Source organism: Tachypleus tridentatus, chromosome 13, assembly GCF_004210375.1.
Source record: "Tachypleus tridentatus isolate NWPU-2018 chromosome 13, ASM421037v1, whole genome shotgun sequence".
Lineage (NCBI taxonomy): Eukaryota > Metazoa > Arthropoda > Merostomata > Xiphosura > Limulidae > Tachypleus > Tachypleus tridentatus.
Window position 1 is genome coordinate 32594909 of NC_134837.1, and position 21319 is coordinate 32616227.

Here is a 21319-nt window from a genome sequence, read left to right on the forward strand (position 1 = left end):
ATCAATCATTTTAAACTTAAGAAGTTTAATATGTTCTTTAATTTTATCTTACATTTTGTTGGCCAACTAAGATTTGTTACTTGAAGTTATGTTTTTTTCTGTAAGGAGTATTTCTACCTCTGATGTATACCAAAATAATTTTAAAATATTTTCCACTATTTATTAGCACTTTCAACTAATTTAGTTGCCTAGTTCAAAACAGATGATTGTCTCATCCTATCAATATTTGGAAACAAACTCTCCTCATTACTCTTTATCTACATATGAAGCAAAACATCAAACCTAATTGAAAAATGATGACTCCCCTCAATGTCGATTCCTATACGTGGTGAGGGGACCTCTTAGGGAAGGTTCTGTTATTTCAGTTTATCTCCTCTGGGATCTACACATCCCTCCACGTGTTTGCCGTGCGTGGCAACCCGTGAAGGGGAAGAGAGGATCCTGGTGGTTGAGGGGTCCAACCCTAACACACCACTTTGGCCTTGAATTCTTGTAGACAGGTAGCCCCCCCTTCAATGTTCCAGTTCACTTGGGCAAGGGTCAACCAAGTGCCAGTGTTGGATGTTCTTAACAGATGTTGTGGACATTGTATCTGATGCTGGTGTTTGGGTATAGTACTCACAAAACCCTGACATTGCTGCAGTGTCCTTATTTGACATTGTAGTGCATCCCTTCATCAGACTCCAAGGTGTGTGGGGTCAATGGCACCAAAGTTTCTCTTTCTTTTTTATGGATAATCCAATTAAAAATTTTAATAAAATAGTGAAAAAAAGAGTCTGTAGGTAAACGACCACATCTTGAAGATTCTGAGCAGCAATTCTCACCATCCATACCACCTGTTGTACATCATTTTTTTTATATTGCATTCACTTTCAGACAAACCTTTAGGACAAATGTCTCCCTTTTTCATTCACAAGGGACTAGAGGGACTTGCTGGCTCTCCAAAGTCAGTAAAGAAGCTTCAATCTAGTGACATATTTGTGGAAACATACACATCTCAACACAGTGAACTCCTCTTGCATTCAAAGGCAACTGGGGATATATCTATAGAGGTTACACCTCATGCCACTTTGAATTCATCATGAGGTGTTATTGTTGAGAGGGATTTGAAGAACATCTCAGAGTCAGAGTTTCTCGCTGGTTTCTCCACCCAAGGAGTTTCTGCAGTGAGTCATATCTCCATTCGCAAAAATGGAATTATGGTACCGACCAATGTCCTCATTCTGACATTTATGTCACCACGTCTGCCTGCCACCATCAAGGCAGGCTATCTTCATTGCAGAATACGACCATACATTCCAATCCCTCTCCAATATTTCCAGTGTCAGTGGTTCAATCATTCATAGACGTCATGTCGTGGCTCTTTCACGTGTGCTTGTTGCAGTGGCAAGGACCATGATGCCTAAGAGTGTAAAATGGACCCTCATTGCATTAGTTGCAATGGCTCTAACCTGCCCTACTCTCGTTCTTTCCCTAAATGGTTGAAAGAAAAAGAGGTGCAACATTTGAAAATGATTCCTAATGTTACCTATTCTGAAGTTCAAAAATTGCTGTCCACAACCTCATCTTGGATGTATGCTGCTGCACTTTGTTTTATGACTACAGTGGGAGTGCAGACAGATCTCTCTGTGTCTCCTAAAGAATCGTTCTCCAAACAAATGAAAAGCCCTTTAACCTCCATGATTAAAGAAGTTGAATTAACTTCAACACCTATCTCTGTCCCTTATATACATTCCATCAAACCCCAAGATCCACATCCTTTAGTTCCAGGTAGAGGCATTTCCTTGGATCCATCTTTCTCTCTCAACCCAAGATGCAAAACAATCATTTGATCATGTTCTCAGTCTCTGGAATCCCCTTCCAACAGCAAAAACCAGCCCAATTGACCCAGGGCAGGATCCATGGAGGTTGATAGACTTCCCTCGAATAACAAAAGTAAAGAAAAAAGATAGCATAAACAGAAGGGTTCTCTGCCCAGTTCACCTACATGTAAATAAAAATGGCCACCTTGATACAATGGAACTGTTAAGGTTTATGTTCTAATTTGGATGACATCAAAACAGTGATTGCTTCCTACCATTCTGTTTGTCTCTCCTTACAGGAGACATTTCTGAAACCTGCCGATACAGTCGCCTTTTGGCGGTTTTCTTCATACAGAAATGACAGGTTGTGTGATGGACGAGTGCATCGTGGGGTGCCACTGTTGGTTGATCAGAATGTGTCCACCCTGTCTTTGCCACTTGACACACTTGGAGGCCATAGCCATCTGTGTTTCCTTGGTTCATACCATCACTGTTTGTTCTCTCTATCTGTCACCTGGAGAGAAACATGATCAATCAGACCTTGAGGCTCTCATTGAATAGTTACCATCTCCCTTTTTCATCCTGGGGGTTTGATGGATATCATCCCCTCTGGGAAGTGCTGATATTGATAAGAGGGGTTGCTCTGTAGAGCATATGCTCTCTGATCACAACCTTTCTCTTTTCAATACTGGTTCTTCTACTTATTTCCATGCACATAGGCAGTTCTTTACTGCTATTGATCTCTCAGTTTGCTTCCCTTCATTATTTTCCCATTTTTCATGGAGGGTTGCCAATAATCCACGAGGCAGTGATCATTTTCCTGTAATCTTGAGAGAGACTGGCCATGTTTGATGCCACCTGACCAGCGTGCCCTGGTGGAAGCTGGATCAGGCAAACTGGCCCTCTCTCACTGCTCTTGCAGAACTTGATCCTGCCATTATCTGCAAGCCATCAATAGATGACTGTGTGACAGCAGTAACTGACTGTATTATACAAGCAGCTGCTCAATGTATTCCTTAAACCTCAACATGTTTCCCACTATATCCTCATCCATGGTGGAATCCTGCCTGCCATATGGCATGGAAGGCTCAAAAACGAGCCTGGGATACTTTCCGTAGATATCCCACACTCTCGAACCTCATTGCTTTTCAGTGGGCCCATGCACATGCTTTATGGGTAAGACGTCAAAGCCAGAAAGAATCTTGGATTAAGTTCACAACCAGCATATCTTCTACCACCAGTTCCAAAGTTATATGGGACAAGATTCAAATGGTCAGTGGGCAATATAATTCTGTCCCCCTCTCAATCTAGCTCTCTGATGGCCAGGAAGTAAGTGATACCCAGAGCATTGCCGATACTTTAGGTGGAAGCTTTTGCAGGGTATCTGGTACTTCTACTTCTTCTTTCACCTTCTTAGCCATCAAGACTCGGGCAGAGCAATCACCTCTTTCCTATCGAGCTGATTGTCTCTATGACTGTAATCGTCCCTTTACACTGGTGTAATTCAAACTGGCCCTTCATCAGTCTGGCAGTACTTTGGTTGGACCTGATGATATATGCTATGACATGCTGCGCCATCTATCTCCTGCTTTTCTTGCTATCCTTCTGGTAGTTTTTAACCAGATCTGGCAGGAGAATGTCATTCCTGAAGCCTAGTGCCAAGCTATTGTCCTGCCTTTCTCCAAGCCTGGGAAGGATTCTAAGATTCCTTCAAATTACTTTCCAATTGCTTTGACAAGCTGCCTCTATAAGACCTTAGAGAAGATGGTTAATGCTTATCTTGTGTGGTTCCTCAAATCAAACAACTCCTCTCACCCACCCAGTGTGGGTTCTGACGACAGTGCTCCACCATGGACCACCTGATTCAACTTGAAACGTCAATCAGAGAAGCCTTTCTCAAACACCAACATCTTGTATCAATATTCTTTGACATTGAGAAGGCTTATGATACAACATGGAGGCATGGCATTTTGCAAAACCTCCATATATATGGGTTACGTGGCCATCTGCCCATTTTTATTAAAAAATTTTTAATGGACAGGAGATTCCAAGTTCGTGTGGGTTCGACACTTTCCCGTTCTTTTCTTCAGGAACTTGGAGTCCCTCAGGGCTGTGTTCTGAGTGTCACACTTTTCAGTATAAAAATTAATGCCATCATTGAACAATTCCCTCTCACTGTTGCAAAGGAGCTCTATGTCCATCGACATCTCATGTCAGTCATCAAACATGAGGTATATTGAGAGGCAGCTACAGACTGCCTTTAATTGTTTACTGAAGTGGACCACACTTTACCTTCTCTCTCTCTAAAACCGTTTGCATACACTTTTGCTGCCATCGGGGTATTCACCCTGATCCTGAACTCCATATTGGTGAAGTTGTGCTGCCTGTTGTCTCTGAGACTAAGTTATTGGGGTTTATAATTGAGTGTAAGCTGACCTTTATGCCATACATCCAGCAGCTATGCGTCAAATGTACCAGAGCATTAAACATCCTCCATGTCCTCTCTATCACAACTTGGGGAGCAGATCGACGTTCTGTGCTAAAGATATATTGTGCTCTTACTCGATCGAAACACGACTAGATCACAGGTCTATGGCTTTGCCAGACCATTGGCCTTAAAGATGCTAGACCCTATTCATCATCATGGACTTCGGATCTGCACTGGGGCTTTCTGCACTTTCCCAGTTCAGAGCTTATGCATAGAGTCTCATGAATCCTCTTTGCACCTCTGCTGTTTGCAACTGTCTTTATGGTTCGAAACTTCATTCCTTACCAAATCATCCCACCTGGGGTTGTGTTTTCCTTCCTTGATAGGCCCTGCTTTTTCAGACCAAAGGTCTGCCATTGCTCCTTTTGGCCTTTGAATCCAGGAGCAGTTAGATGAAGTGCGTCTGTTGTTAGATAAACATTGCTGTATCCACTGGTCAGCCCATTCCACCATGGCTTCTTACAGTTACCAGTTGTGACCTATCTTACAGTCATCTGAGAAATGTAGACACTTCTGATTGGAAATACTGTTTGCTATTTGCTGAACATCTTTCAAACTATCCTTCCATTCCTATTTATACAGATAGTTTGAAATCAGGTGACTGTGTGGGCTCTGCTATGGTTTGTTGTGGTTCAGTGGTTGCGTGCAGAATCCCCTCTACAGCTTCTGTGTTCACTGCTATTTCTCTTGCCCTGGATCACATAGAAGCTAAGCAGTGCTCAGACTGCACGATTCATACTGAGTCGCTTAGTTCTCTACTGGTCCTGGAATCGCTTCATGTTGGTTCACTCCCTGTTCTCGCCAATATTCAAAACCGACTGGCCCATTTCTCATTAACATCTACTTCTATCCAGTTTTTTTAGATACTGAACCATGTTGGTATTTGCGGGAAGGAGCTTGCCAATACTGCTGCTAAGTCTGTCTGCTGTGGCACTATCACTGCTGTGCCTGTCTCATACATAGATGATGGTCCTGTACTCAAGGCTCGGCTCCGTGCCAGTTAGTAGTCATCTTGGAGTGAGCAATGCAAAAACAAGCTTTTCCAAATAAACCCCTATATTGGACTTTGGCCATCTTGTTCTCGTAAGGATCGGAAAGAGGAAGTTGTTCTAACCAGACCACTAATTGGTCACAGTTTTTTAACTCATCATTTTCTTTTATCTGGAACTCATGCACCAGTGTGTAGTCTGTGTAACACTCAGATCACAATAAGCCATATTTTACTTTCTTGTCATCGTTATGATTCACAATGATGGCACCATTTTAAACATGTTCTGTCCCAAGGTTTGTCTGTAACGTTAGACAGTATTATTGGTGATGGTGACACTGTCCACCTTGGTAGTGTTTTTAGTTTTTTAAAGGCCATTAATATTTTTAATGTCATTTGATACAAGTTTTTTAATATATACTTTTCACCTTTTAATGTGGCTCCCTTTTAAAAATCACAGTTCATGTAGTTCAATTTGAAATTAGAAACTGACCATAACATTAAGTAACTCAAAACCAGGACTAGAAAGGCCAACTTTAGGTGACTGAAGGTGGTTTTTGTACTTACCTGTTAGTTTTCCTAGCGAGTTATGATTATTACAGTTATGCAACAGAAAGTCCTTTTCAACTTGAATTACTGTTGTTTTTCTCTTGATGCAGTAGACTAGATGTAAACATTGGTTTTATGCTATTTATTTATTTTTTAACTTTTTTTGTTTTATCTTAATTTTCTTTTATGAATTTTACTTAATTTTCTTTTCTTTTACCAGACATTTGGCTCAGATAGCCTAGCTGCTTTGTACCATAAAACACTAGGTCAACCAACCAACCAACCAATCTTCTGACCTACCCTACATCACTATATAACTATCTGTCAGTTATGTCCTGCAATCAATCCCTGGGAAAACTAATTGAAATTTTTTTGTCTGTCTCTTTAATTCACAGACTCCTTTTCATTCAATGTACTAAAGAATCACTTGAATTATAATATCTAACTTTTCATGGTCCTTTTGTTTTCCTTTCTTTTCCATAGGTACCCATTTGCATCAGCTAAAGATTGAAATTTGATATTTAACTGAATCTGCTTATTACAGTTAATTTCACTTATTAATACTGTTTCTGACTTCTAAAAGTCATTGTTAGGTACTATATCTTTTAGATACAAAATCATAAGTTGCTCTTGTAATCCTGTTGCCATTTTCCTTGGTTCATCTTTCTCTTTATCTATGATTTCTACTATTGTTAGAATAGTTTCAAATTTCTCCTTAAACCTGCATATACTACATTTTACTTCATATTGTCACTACTAGCTTTTTCAGAAGTGCATACAGCTCCAAGTTCCCACTCCTCGCACCTGTTGTACCTTAGATACAAATGTTATTATATGCCTTAAAAGTTATTGTAGTATGATAGGTGGTATGTTTGGAATATTTGTGAAATGTTGAGATACTTCAGTTCCAGTTAAATATAAAATTAAACTGAAGCTACAAAGTGATGTTTGCATTAATCACATAACCAAACCCTTTAACTAGTGATAATTTTATTAAGATGAGTAAAAATGATTATTTTAAGTAAATTAAAAGCCTCTGACTAAAAGATGATGTGACACATGACATTTGTATTTCAAAGTTTTATACATAAAGATTTAACTAATTTAAAGTGCATTACGTAGCAGAGCTTCTGTTACTGTATATATGTGCATACATTACCTTAAAATATTTCTTTGGGATGCATACAATTCTCTAAGTAAAAGAATATTTGTTCTTTTAAATCAAAATCAGTCTTGATCTTGAAAACTATTAAGTCAATGTTGTTTTTCGTTACAACAGTTATAAGAGGCTGTAAAGTACGCGTGTATACCTTATTTTATTTCTGTCTTAAGTCTGCAAACTCTCTGTTAACCTGAAGATAGCCTAGGAAGGTTGAAACATTGTTCTCTGCTTTATTAGTAAAAGTGTTAATACCCATACCAGTTGTTCTGAGATACATTTTTATTTCAAATTGGTTTCTTGTCTTAGTCCTTTATCATGCTACATCTGATACAAGAACACTGAAGTGAGAAAAAAAAGGGACAGCTGTTGTGGGAGCAAATAAATCATTACATGTTATATTCAGTGTTCATTTGAGGTTGATACTGGTATCACTCAGCACAAAGTGATGTTACGTACTTGGTTTTGAAAGCTGTATGTAAGCACTTGAAACACATTAAGTACAATAAGAGTAAATGATATAGAATATTATGAATTAGTGTGTGGAATGTAAACAGGTTAATGCAGGAATAAGGAAAAGACAAAACTATACAGTTACTGAGAAATACAGTAGGAAGCAACAAATGTATTGAGTATTCTACAATCTCATATATTGTATAATTTAGAAGGAACTAAATAATTTTAATCATTGGATTCTCAAGGTTTGAAACTTGTGCAAATGGAAAGAAAAGAATTATATTAAAGCCAATGACTCGAACCTTTTGTTAAGTAATACCATTAACATGTTGAAAAGTTGTGGAATTAAGATAAAAAATGGAAAATTAATGTTACAGGAAAACCAAGTTTATTCAGTTTCTCTAGCACTGTTAATTATGAAAAGAAAAATTCAGTTAAACATTAATCTAAAGAAATAAATTATTTTAAGTGTAGTTTTTTTATGTGGAAACTAGATTTTAAAGTAAATGTGTGACATTGAAGTCTATGAATGCCTGATTTTTAGAATTGTTGAATGAAGCTAACAAATTAAATGTGTGACAAATATAAGTGAAAGGTAAAGAAGACAAAATAAAACAAACAAACAAAATGAGAAAAACAAAAGGTTAATGAAACATCAGGAAAGGTGCTAAATTTTTTGTCACTTTTGATAACTTGTTTTTTAAATATAGCATGATTTCTGAGCTACTTAAACATGTTCATAAAGAAAGTTTTAGTTCAAATTTAAAACAAAGTACTTATTTTTCACATTTAAATTGTCTTTTTTTTGTGCTTTATTGTTTCATGTTTTGAAGGAAAGCTCACAAATGTGTTTTAGAAGTATTCATTTACAAGTTATTTAGATATATATTATTAAAATAGATAAATTTTTGGTGTGCAATTAATAAAATGTTCATACGGTAACTCAGTTAAGTAAATGGAAAATTTGTGTACTTACTTCGGTCTGGAATTTTTCTTACAGGATGCTGTGGGTGAAGAAATACTTCGAATGTCAACAGATGACATTATTGGTCGGACTAGACTTTTAGATAATGAAGTGAAGGTAAACTTTGAAACTATTGTAAATTGGAAGCCAATTATCAGTGAATATTATTTAGTAATGCCTCATATCTGTAATTCTTTGTAAGTAAACTATATTTTTAGCCTTATTTTTTTCACTTGCTTGCTGTATTCAAATTAGCTTTTGTATGCTCAAAGAAAATGGTTTTAAGGATAAGAAATTTAAGTTATATTCTTATATAACCTTTATCTTTTACTCAGAGGAACCTTTAACAAACTGTTCATTGAATATAACCTTTTTCTAAACTCCCTGACTTTGATAGAATCGACTACTGTTATACTTATAAAGTTTGATAAATAACACTGTTATTGGTGATATCTAACTAAAAATGTGATACCTGAGCCAAATACAGATATGCATATATTGTAGTCTTGCATTTAAATACATAAAACACTTCAATAACTTGTTCATAGCATTGTTAATACAATTATCTATAAGTAGTGTTACCACATTGTTTGGCATTACATTTTTTGATATACTGTTGTGATATACATTATCTGACATTAATAAACATTTCTTTTATGTGTTATATGTTTTTATTTCTAATAGCTGTTGTGCTTCAAAATTTTTTTAAGAATATGTGTATTGGTCTAATTGTTTTTAAATTTTGAATTAAGGTTTGTTTTTGTCATAGCAACCAGTTCCTTTTGTAAAAATTGGTAGAAATATCAGTCTGGCTGTGATACAGTATTTGTTCAAACTTTGAATAACGTTGTTGGTGTAACATAAATTATATAATTCTGGTAGTTGGTTTTTATTAATCAGATATGTATATCTAAAATTAATTGTGTGTGTGTGTATATATGTATAATGTAATTTGTTGTATTTATTTTAAAGTAAACTGTAATATGTTCAAATTAAGTAACAATGAGCAACTGTTAGATTAAGTCATATATATGAAGATTGCAATAATTAATATTGTTTATCTCCACAGATCATGAAAAGTGAAGTTATGAGGATATCCCATGAACTTCAGGCCCAGAAAGAAAAGATCAAAGAAAATACTGAAAAAATAAAAGTCAACAAAACATTACCCTACCTTGTATCCAATGTGATTGAAGTGAGTTGTTTTTTAATACTTCAAATAGTAGATTATTATTAGTTTTGTATATAATTAGTATTTTCTTGTTACTTCTTGCCTTACATGTAAGAGCTTATGCTACAAGTTTTAGGGTATGGATGAAAATTATTCCATATATTACTACTATTTTAGAAGAAGCATCCATTGTATGTTCAGAACTTACATAAATGTGTTATATTTTGTTATGATTTATATGTTAACTGTTTTATTGTTTAGCTGCTTGATGTTGACCCTCAAGATTTAGGGGAAGAAGATGGAGCAAATGTAGACCTGGATTCACAGAGAAAGGGGAAATGTGCTGTTATAAAAACATCTACTAGACAGGTAAATAGGGTTTTGTTGTAGATATTTCATAATTCATAATATTGGTACAAAGTGATTGACTAAAGTTCCCGATAAGTTAAACCTTTAGTAACAAATTAATTATAAAATCTTGGGCATTGTTGTCTTAATTATAAACGTAAAAAACTATTTTTTTCATGAGAATATTCCACTCTTTTTTTTTTTGCATGTGCTATGATTTGCAAATTGTGGAATCCATGTAATCATTTGAACACAAAGGACAAACATGTTTGTAGATGAATGAAGAATGTGTGGAACATTCCTCTTAAAAAAAGAATGCTTTTATATTCATTTTTTCAGCTTCTAATAAAAGTAACTTGTGTCAAAGAGTTTCTTCTCATCAAGAGAATATGCAAATCTATAATTCACAAGTAATTGACTGCTTACATTTTATCATATGAACTTATCATTTAGGCAGATTTGACATCAGCTATTTCACTTTATTTTATTTTTCAGTATATTTTTTGTAACTTCATAGTAAATAAAAATGTCCTGTTATAATGTTTCTAATTCATAAAAGTGCTGTTTATTTACTTTTTTTGTAATTGAGGTGAAACAAATGCCTAATTTTTCTTTATTGCACATGCAATTTGTTTTTATTATGGCTGGTTTAAAAATACACATATTCTCAAGTAATTGAACATTTTTGTAGGCTATCTTATGGTGATAATTTTAAATTTGTTAACTAAAGATAAACGTACTTAATTTCTGAAGTACATATTGAAGTATATAAAATACATTAATTCTAGAAATGAATGATATTACACCAAATATAGTTGTCCAGCTAAATTGGGTGTTTACAATGGCATTTATTTCTAGAATTAAACATGATGAACTGTTCAGAATTTGAGATGTTTAGTTTTGTAATAAGCATACTTCTGTTTGTATTTGTGCATGTGTAACAAGATTTACTGTCTGACATATGTAATTATTATATAAGATATATTTACAGTCTTTAACTGAAATGTGGTCATCAGTTATTATGACGTGAGTGCCTTTTAGAAGCTGTCTAAACATCATTATAATTCTCAGATATTAGTATTAGTTTATCATATTTTTATACACTATATTCTTTGTTTTGTCCTTTAGGGATTTTCAGGAATTAGAATAGTGTGTAGTTGTGTATTCTAACCAAACTATATTTTTTATATCTATTGCTGAGGCCAGTCAGGATACACCAAGCACAGTTGTAGTCAGTACACTTTTTATACAAGCCTTTTGATACAACAATTGCTATAGTGTGTACACTTTTACACAAATCGATGAAGCATGATTACAGTTATGATTATCATAAAACATTAGTGCTTAGACCTATTACAGTTATAAACACTATATTCTTTATCTAGGCCCTTGGGGCCTTTTAAGAGTTAGAAGAGTATATAATGATAGTATTCCAATTACATTATATTTTTCATGCCCTTTGCTGACAATGCATTTAAAAATGTAATAGGTCTAATACTACTGATTTAAGCACAATTGAAATATGGTCACTATAGTTCAAATATAAACAACAAAACTGTTTTTCTTGCATGTGATGTATTAGAACTGTATCAGTGGATAAAAGTAAATTTTTATTGAAAATGCCCGGTGTCATATTTAAGAAAATTAAAATACGACAAAATCTTGTGATGAACATATCATAGGCATATTACTGTATTTGTTAAGATAAATCCGTATAAATAAATGCTATCTTTTATTTTAATTTTAGACATATTTCCTCCCAGTGATTGGGTTAGTTGATGCAGAAAAGCTAAAGCCTGGAGATTTAGTGGTATGTGTGAAAAATATTTATTATTAGACTGAGTAGTTTTACCATCTGAAGAAATACATGTTAGTTTGGTATGAGATTTATTCATTTGAATAACCCAGATTTTGTTCTTGGTCATCATACTAAACATAGTTGGAGGGGTGGAGGTGAACATTTTGAATACAGAATCTACCAGGCAATATTCATTATATAATTTAATGATGGTGACAGTGTTTTCAATTGCAAATTGCTGTTTAAAATGAATATAGTTTGTACTTCGTTGACTTAATTTATATCTTTTTATGGGGTTATAGGTAGCCCTCTGGACTTAATAACTCGTCAAATAAAAATTTGCATTAATTGGAAATGAGATTTTATATATTAAGCATCTCAAGTTTTTAAGGGGGGCAAAATGACATGAGGTTTTGAAATATGTTTCCCCTCAAATTACTTCCAAAATAGTTATAATTGAAATGTTGATATTTTAAATTTTCTATTGATACAAGTTTTATTAATATTTGTTTAAAATAAAGTAGTTAAAAAATTGAAATTGGTAGCTCTAGTTTTCACTTTTTGATCCCTTACTTTGTGGAATAACATGCTTTCACAGAAGGTTTGTGATTAATCCTGGGATTTATCCTGCATTCACTGCCTTACTCCTGTAGCTATATATTGCTCTTTAGCAATGATAAAGTTGAAAGAAGAAAAAAAATAGCATAAATTATGCTTTCATTTGTATAAGAGATTTCCATCCCTATAGCATCACAGAAAAATCAAATATTGGACAAGTCCAAAATTTCTTCAAAATAAGTTTTTAGTACTAGGTGTTTATAAATTGTGTTACATATAAATCTATCAAGGTTCATAGATTGGGTAGCTAAGAGCAGTAGGGTAAAAAACTTTCACAAGTGATTTTTGAGTTTTACTTCATGAGCAAATAATTCTACCAGCAAATTGTATAACCCTGTTTTAGTGGCTTTGAAACAATGTAACAAAATTTACAACCATTACAACAAAGTTATGCATGGGTAATAAATACTGTTGTCAGATTGAAGGGGTTAAAGATCTAAATTTCTATCATGTTTGTGAAAGACATATAGAACAGAGATAATTGTGTGTAAGATCAACTAACAAAATCCATGTGTAGTGAGTTACTCTGTGCATTATACTAAAACCATGGATTAATACAGTGTCATATAACAAATAAATGTTGATAAGCAGACGTATGCTATAGGCTATTGTTTCTTGGGTTTCATGGTGTTTGTGCACATAGTAATTATAATGTTTGCAAAGTCTTCCATTTTTAATTTTGTGGCATGCAGATCATATTGCTTTTACTAGCCTCTGGAATATGTTTTTACTTTTGTCTTGAGGTTTAGTGAAATCCATAAATTTATATTTAATATCTTAATAAATATTAATTTGAACAAATATATATTTTTTTATAAATACTCCTCAGTGGCTTTGTGGTTAGTCTTAAAGCTGATAATGCTAAAAATCAGGTTTCAATACTTGTAGTGGGCACAGCACAGATAGCAAATTGTGTAGCTTTGTGTTTAACAACAATCATTTTGTATCAGATATTTATAATTATTAAAGATATTCATTTCTCTTTTTTTCTAGGGTGTCAATAAAGATTCATATTTGATTTTAGAGACACTTCCTCAAGAGTAAGTTATCATGAGTTACATTATAGTTGTTTTTTTTTCAAGTATAAAAATGTGAACATGACAGTTGGAAATTTGAAGTTAATTGTACATACTTTATCACTTACTAATTGAATTTGTTTAACATTAAAAGTTTGCACTTGGAAGTATACAGCACGAGTTGTAGGTCTTGAGTCTAACAACAATAAAAAACTTTCATGGATGGGAACCACTGTTGGCAAAGCATAAATAGTATGCATCTTTTGTTTTGTTGTATCACATACAGTTTAGTAATTATAATAAAAACTAGAAAGGCACAACCTCCACTCTGCATTGTTTTTTTCATTTTACAGTAACCAACTTAAAATATACAGTGAAAAATTCCTCACCATCAGAAATGTAGTTGCAGTTGCCAAGATACTTTTTCTGTCACAAGTATTTCTTGAGTTTTAACTTGTGTTGAAATTTTCAATTTGCTATTATTATTTAAAAAAAGAAAAAACGTTTGGCCTTGAATGTCACTGTGATCTTTGATTGTACACAGTTTGTGCCACATCTTGTATGAGAATCTAGTAATGTCTTCATGGGTGAATAAACTGCTTATATTGTGCAGATTAAACAATAACCCATAAAATGAAAATAAAATAAAGGTGTTAAAAGATTAATGGTTGAAATTGTGCAACAAATGCATTCAAAGAAAGAAAGGAAGATAAAAGGTTATCTTTCATTTTATTTCATACTCTTCAGTGTACATTGATTTAGCTACAGGTAGTGTTAGGGTAAAGAAAATAACAGATAAAACAAAGTTTTACTGAAAACACCTCATATTCATTTAGTAGGTATTAGAGGTTGTACAGATTTAGACGAGAAATATTTTTATTCTTATAAAATTCACCTTTTGCTCAGGTTGATTTAGTAAAGACTTTAGAAATTCACAGACAAAAGTAAAATACTTTGTAAAGAATTGTTATTTTTTGTGCAACTAATTTGTAATGTTTACTGAAAGCTTACACAATTTTATGTAAATAAAGTTAGTGAATTCAGAGTTCTAGTATGTAAAGCTTCGTGGTTTACAGGATTGGTCAAACTGACTGACCCATTGAGTTAAAAGAAAGCATCCAGATAGGAGAATAGTGGCATTTGAAGAATTTAAAATTGAAACAATTCAAGATACTTCTTACAGGATGTGTATGTCGTTGGAATTAGCAATAGAACTGTTGGAAAGCAGTCACAAGAAAGTAGTTTATGTGTTAAATTTGGAGTCACAAAGCCTAGTTCTTCTCATTTGACAAAATATTTAAATTACAAAGAACAAACAAGGGGGTGGAGACAATTTGCAGACTTAAAGAACAAAGAGTGAGCATTTTGAAAACTATAAAAAGTTTGTGTGTGAGAAGTTTCAAGCAATATTAAGTGTGTAAATAAAGCAGTAACCCTGCTAGTAGATGTTAAGGATTGTGTATAAATGTTCTATTGCTACTCCTCAAGATGGATTCTTGTATGTGGTGAGGGGATCTCTCAGAGAATGTTCTGTACTTTCAGTTTATCTCCTCTTAAATCTGAACATCCACTCACATGTTTGCCATGCGGTGGCAACCTGTGAAGGGAATGAGGATATCCTGGTGATTGAGGGGTCCAACCCTAACATGCCACTTTGGTCTTGGATTCCTGCAGACAGGTGGCTTTGAGGTGAACCATCACCCCAGGGTAAATGGGCTGATCCTATTGGGCTAAAGTCAACTGAGTACTAGTACTGGATTTTCTCAACAGGTGTTGTGGACATTGTGTTTGATGCTGGTGTTTTGGTATAGTACTTATGAAACCCTGGCATTGCTGCAGTCTCCTTGTTTGACATTGCAGTGCTTCACCTTGTAGGGCTCCATGGTGGCTGGGGTCAGTAGGCACTGAAATGTATTTTCTTTATAATGGGTATTGCAATCCATGAAAGGAGAAAAACATTATCAGAAACTGACAACCTATGGACAACTGTTCAACATTCACTATCACAGTCTGATTCAGTGCCTCAGTTTCTCATCTTTCATTCTTTATCTGAGAAATCCTTAGGGCAGGCATTTCACTTTATATACAAAAAGGATTAGAGGGGCTTAATGGCTCCCCCATGTCAGTCAAAAAGTTACACACTAGAGAACTTTTGGGAAAAATATCAATACCACAACACACCAAACTCCTGAATTCAAAGACCATTAGGAATATACTCATCAAGAGGAGTTGTTGTTGAGAGTGATTTAAAGAATATTCCCAGGAAAGAAATCCTTGCTGGTTTCTCCAGCCAAGATGTTTCTGTGGTGTGCTATATATCCACTTGTAAGGATGGAATAATGTTTCCCACAAATGTACTTATTTTGACACTTACATTGCCAGGTCTGGCTGTCACTATCAAGGGAGGTTACCTGAATTATAAAGTGCGGCCATATATTCCCAATCCCCTCCAGCGTTTCTGGTGTCAGCAGTTCAATCATTCGAAGGCATCTTGTCGTGAATCTCTGATGTATGCTCATTATGATAGCAAATCCCATGACACCTGTGAGTGTGAACTGGAACCCACACTGTATTAACTTTAGTGGTTCACACCCTCCTTCTTTCACTCTTGCCATTAGTGGGTGGAAGAGAAAGAGATCCAAGTTTAAAAACTGCAAATAATATTTTGTATGTCGAGTCTCAGAAGTTACTATCTCTCACTCCATCTCAGACATATGCTACTGCAGTCCTTTCCACTGCTACAGTGGAATGCAGACAGATCTTTCTGTGCCTCCAACAGACTCCAACCATGTGAAGAGTCTTTTGCCATCCATAGTTAAGATAGTTGATAAGTCAGTGTACACTCCATTCTCTGTTCCTTCCAGTCAGTGCTTGGGTCCACTTCCTTGGGCCCTTGCTTCTGGCATATGCTTGGGTTCATTTTCTTCATCTTCTAGATATTGAATGATTAGTTGCTGGAATTTACATCTATCCAAGGCTGAATCCGTGGAGGTCAAAAGACCTTCTTGTAATAAAGAAACATAATGTTGTCATAAATTGAAGGGTTATTGACCTAAATAAAAATGACCACATTGATACAGTGGAACTGTCAAAATTTATATTCTAAGGTGGGGGACATCAAGGCACTGAATGATTCTTATCATCATATGTGTCCTTCCTTACAGGAAACATTTTGAAATTTGTAGATACAGTCACCTTCAGGCTTCAAGTTAGCTAATATGTGGAAACTTTTGAAGATTGTACACTAAAATTGAAGGGGGGGGGGACTAAGTTTTTTTCCCATGATGTATGAATACTACAATTAGTAATTACTAGCACAAACTGCCACCAATATGGTGGCTTTACTGCTAATAGTGTTTAAACATGCTTAGCATAGTCATGAAATTAAGGCTTTAGAAAGATGTACTAAGCATTTGTTATTCAATTCACTGTTAACTGAAATGAAGAAAATAAACCTAATATTATATTAATGAAAATAAGAAATAATATGTAATTTTTTTCTTTGAGTATGTTATGAAAAATTATTTAATACTTTTTTGTGTGTGTATTCATGAATAAGGAATTTTTTATTGAAAAGTTTTCATTGTATTTTTATGAATCTTGTACATATAATAAATATATTTAGTGTTGTATATTTACTAAAAAAATTATAGATTATGGTCCAAAATTCACATTAAATGTAAAGTTGAACAGTAAAGGTTAAAATAAACATCTTAGTTTATGTAAGAATTGCATTTTAGAAAGCCTATAAATATTTTTACCAAATTAGAAACATTGAATTACCAGCCAACTATCCTGATTTTGTCCAAATATTTCTAGTTTTTTTCCCTCTCTTTTAGAATTTTGAGTTTTTCCTGGTCCCACATTTGTTAAAAAAAACTTTAAAACCCAGTTTTTGTGTAACTTGTAAACAGAACTCTAAAACTATGATCCATTTTCTAGGGTAAAACTTGAACACCAATTAAGATTACAAGTTGCAGTTGCCATATTTCTTATGTTGATTATTTCTTTTTACCCAAATTACTTGGATCAGTATCAAAACAAACATAACTTCTGATGTTACAACAATATGGAAAGTATTAGAAAGATAAGAAAAAACTAACAAACGGAAATAAAAATAAATAACATTTTACAGTGATCCAATTTTTTAAAGTTTTGTATGAAAATCTAGTTGGGTTTGTTACAAGTCCTGTTATCTCTTTCACAGTGGGATTGGTATCATAAGCACAAATTTGTATGCATATTTGCACATATCAGGTATTTATTCTTTAACTTTTGATGGAGTATGTGTGTATTCACAAAATTTGGTATACTCTTTGTAATGATTATAAGTGTTTGAACGTAAAATCAGATTTTTTAGTTAAAGATTTGTTTGAAAATATTGAGTCTGTTTCGTTACTAGTCTGAGTGCAAATAGATTTCATTTTATAATTAAAAATTATTCTTCATCCCAAAAAATCCCAAACATTATTTGTGTAATATCTAAAACACCCTAAATACATTTCAAATGTTTCTTTTCAGTAATACTACAGTTTGTTTCATGCTAGAATGACTACAGATTATAACACAAGGGGTAGAAATATTCTAAATTTTCAGCAGGACACTTGTCCTGCTGGACAGTGAAACTTGCCGAACACCTCAAAATTGTCGCAACAGAAGCTCTTGAAAATCGCTGAATGGTTTGTCATTCAAAGCTATATAAAGGGCAGTTCTGAACAGCACAAGCAAATGATCTTTCTCAGTCTGGTTAAGTTTGCTCAATTCTTTCATCATGGGAGTTAAATCAGGTGTTTCTTTAGCTGTCTTAGCTTGACAACTTAGACTGTGGGCATGACTATTTTCATGCTGCTTAACATCACTTTCTCTTAGGTTGGAAGATCCTGTTATGAAGGTGTTCCCCTGCTTTCCACTACTTTGGTCATATTCGTGACAAATTGAGCAAAACATCAGTCCGGTAGTGTTATTATACTTCAGCCATGGTCGGCCTCTATTCAATTCATCCTGGAAATGACGAGTAGGCTTAGCACCAGTACTAGCAGTAACAGTTTTTGCTTTAACACTTGGGCTTGGATCAACAAGCTTGGGCTTTTCACTTGGGGTTCCGTAGTATTGTCTTTTGATTCATTAGTCTTGCTCGTGAAGCCAAACTGAAATAGATCGTGCAACTTTTCTGTTTTTTACTATCAGACGCTATGGTCAGATCGTCGTGAATGTTTGGCAGTCATGTAACTATCCGGGACGGCACGGATAAGGCAACCTACAAAGCTCATTCACGACCGTTTTTTTTTTTAATTTGCCTTTTTTTGTCTTAAATTAAGTCTTAAATTTTGCAAGTTATTTTCCACTCATTATAAAATATACTTTTAAGCAAAATCTTTGGGCTGTGGATACACACCTTTTGCCTCGCTTATTTTTGAGGGGACGATGTATTTGTGTCCGATATGTTAGGAATATGGCCACCGGTCATGAAGTCAGGTGATAGATTGGAAAGTGCCGGTCAAACATGATTTTTTACAGACATGTCCAGCTTTAAATAGAAAATTTTGAACCCTGAACACAAAAATACAAATGTTTAGTCTTTGTAGCTTAATTGTCATAATGTTATTTATATGTATCTGTATATTAATTTCCATTATATTGACCTTCCAATCATGTCTTGCTAACATTACATAACTTGTATTGACACAGTGCATGTTACTGTATCCAGTAATATGAAGCTGAACTGCAGTCTTTACAAAGTGACCCTGTGTTGGCTATGCTTTAGTGACTAGTATTTTGTAATATATAGTCACATATTTAATAATTATACATAGATTACTAACATTTAGAAGTAAGTTATTAAAGTTATTTTTCTTGGAATATAGAATGATAAATGAAATAAGCCAAACAATTATTTCTTTCAGCTGTGACCTTTGAATTTGGTTGCTGCTGGACATAGGTTTCTAAGCCTTTTAAAATTTTGTACATGGAGAATATGAAACAAAGTATTTTGTTTTGGTTTTACACATACAGTTGAATAACCAAAAAAAAAAAAATTACTATATCAGTGTCTTATACTTTCACTGTAAATTATCAAGCCTTGTAAGTAAGTTGTATTTAGGTCTAAACAAAAGAAACTTTGAGTGGACAAAAACACAATCTACTTCCTTGAAATATTGATTCAAAACAATGTGGTAACATTTGAACAGATTAAAATGACTGGGGAAACCACTATGGGGATATTCTAAGCTGTCATTTAGTTAGTCACATCATATATTGTGTAAGTATATATAAGGGATCCTTTCCAAAATTGAAAAGAGGTGAATGGGGGCCACTGTGTTTGATTCAGTACATAAGCCATATTTCAGCAAAATAAAAGATGTGCTAGTTTATACTCTAGTTTGAAAGTGTTGGTAATTTGAGTTCCTAATTTGTGAGAAACTATAGACTAAGCATTTTGACATCACAAATGTCTGATTTTAACTAGTGCAGCATTCAACATTATGACTCACAAAAATGGATATTTAGATGTGCTATTTTAAAATTTACTTTTAAATTAAAAAATTAACTTGCATAGTAATAGAGTTGGAATTATAATCTACAATTTGATACCAAAATTATTGACATAAATTCATAAAATAGTTCAATAAAATCTTGAATGTGAGTCAATGAATGCAATGGCATGGCTTTTGACCCTTGACCCATCATGAAAAAGTCATGCATGCTTTTAAGAATTAGCTTTGTGGGAAGTGTTTTATGAGTTTTACTTCTGTATCTTGAAAAAAAGCTGGTTGGTAGAGATTACCTTCTTTATCTAAGTTAAAAAAATGAAAAATATTAAATTCTTACAGATAGAATTCAGTGGATTAATTTTTTTTATTGTGTTCCATTATAGATATTAAATTAATTAAACTCATTTTGTATGCTGTTTTCAGGTATGACTCTAGGGTAAAAGCTATGGAAGTGGATGATCGGCCAACTGAACAGTACAGTGATATTGGAGGACTTGATAAACAGATACAAGAGGTATCAATTTTCACTGTCATATGTTACATATTTGTTTTTAAAAATTAAAGCAGTGTGTGTAAATACTATGAAAACACTGTGCTACAGAGCAATAGTCTGTGTTAAAACTGGAGACAGTTGGTAAAATGTTTGGAATATTTCTCACTTAAGTACAGCAGCTGTTAAAACCAGTAATAGAGATATTTCAAAGCAAACTATGTATCAAAAGTAACAATAAAAACTACAGAATTGAAGAACACAAGACAATTGTTAATTTCACAAAGTTTTCATTTTGTTCAATTCTTTAATTACAGTTTCACCAAATACCTGTGGTTTCAGGTATTTTTTATAATTGACATTTAACTCTAACACAAACAGAAAATCAGTTTCATTGATCTTTATAGTATGAAATGTGAATAAGGAAAGACTGGAAACATTTGGTGCAGTTGTATAAGTCACATTGCTCCCCACCCATTTTGTTTTGTTTCATTTCCTACTGCTAGGGAAACAAAGATATGGATACAGCACACAAGGCACTTGAGTCCATTGCAAGCTGTTGAAAATTGTTTCATGATTAAAGTTGAATTATTTCTTTATAAGGGCAAATGATATGTAGAGAGTACATGAACATCATTGCCTGCTTTTCTATCCTATGAATCTTGTATTTCTTTCCTGTTGAACAGTGTTTTTTTCCAAGACTAATCCAGTTTACTCAGATTGTATAAATTTGTTATGGTAAGTGTGAAACAATCACTGGATGAACTTGGATGTTTTAATTATCATATTTCTTCTATTCTTATATCTGTGGACCAATTATACTCCTTAATAATTGTACTAAAACTGAATGAGACATTTTCTGGCACTTTGTGGAGTCATTGCAAAGCTGGATAAGGGTTCTTATAGTGAAACTTTGCACAACTACATATTATTGGTTTTATTATTATATATTTTTTTTTATATAAGGACTTATCTCCTTAT

The 21319-nt window shown here is 33.8% G+C and overlaps 1 protein-coding gene across 1 annotated transcript in view; it reads left to right on the forward strand.

Moving 5' to 3' along the window:
* Rpt5 (26S proteasome regulatory subunit Rpt5) overlaps nt 1-21319 on the forward strand; it is a 36758-nt gene that overhangs the window by 2843 nt on the left and 12596 nt on the right. The window contains exons 2-7 of the mRNA XM_076475802.1: nt 8443-8523; nt 9476-9601; nt 9839-9946; nt 11673-11735; nt 13335-13381; nt 20272-20362. Coding sequence (XP_076331917.1) covers nt 8443-8523; nt 9476-9601; nt 9839-9946; nt 11673-11735; nt 13335-13381; nt 20272-20362 — 516 coding nt within the window. The remainder of the gene's footprint in view (nt 1-8442; nt 8524-9475; nt 9602-9838; nt 9947-11672; nt 11736-13334; nt 13382-20271; nt 20363-21319) is intronic.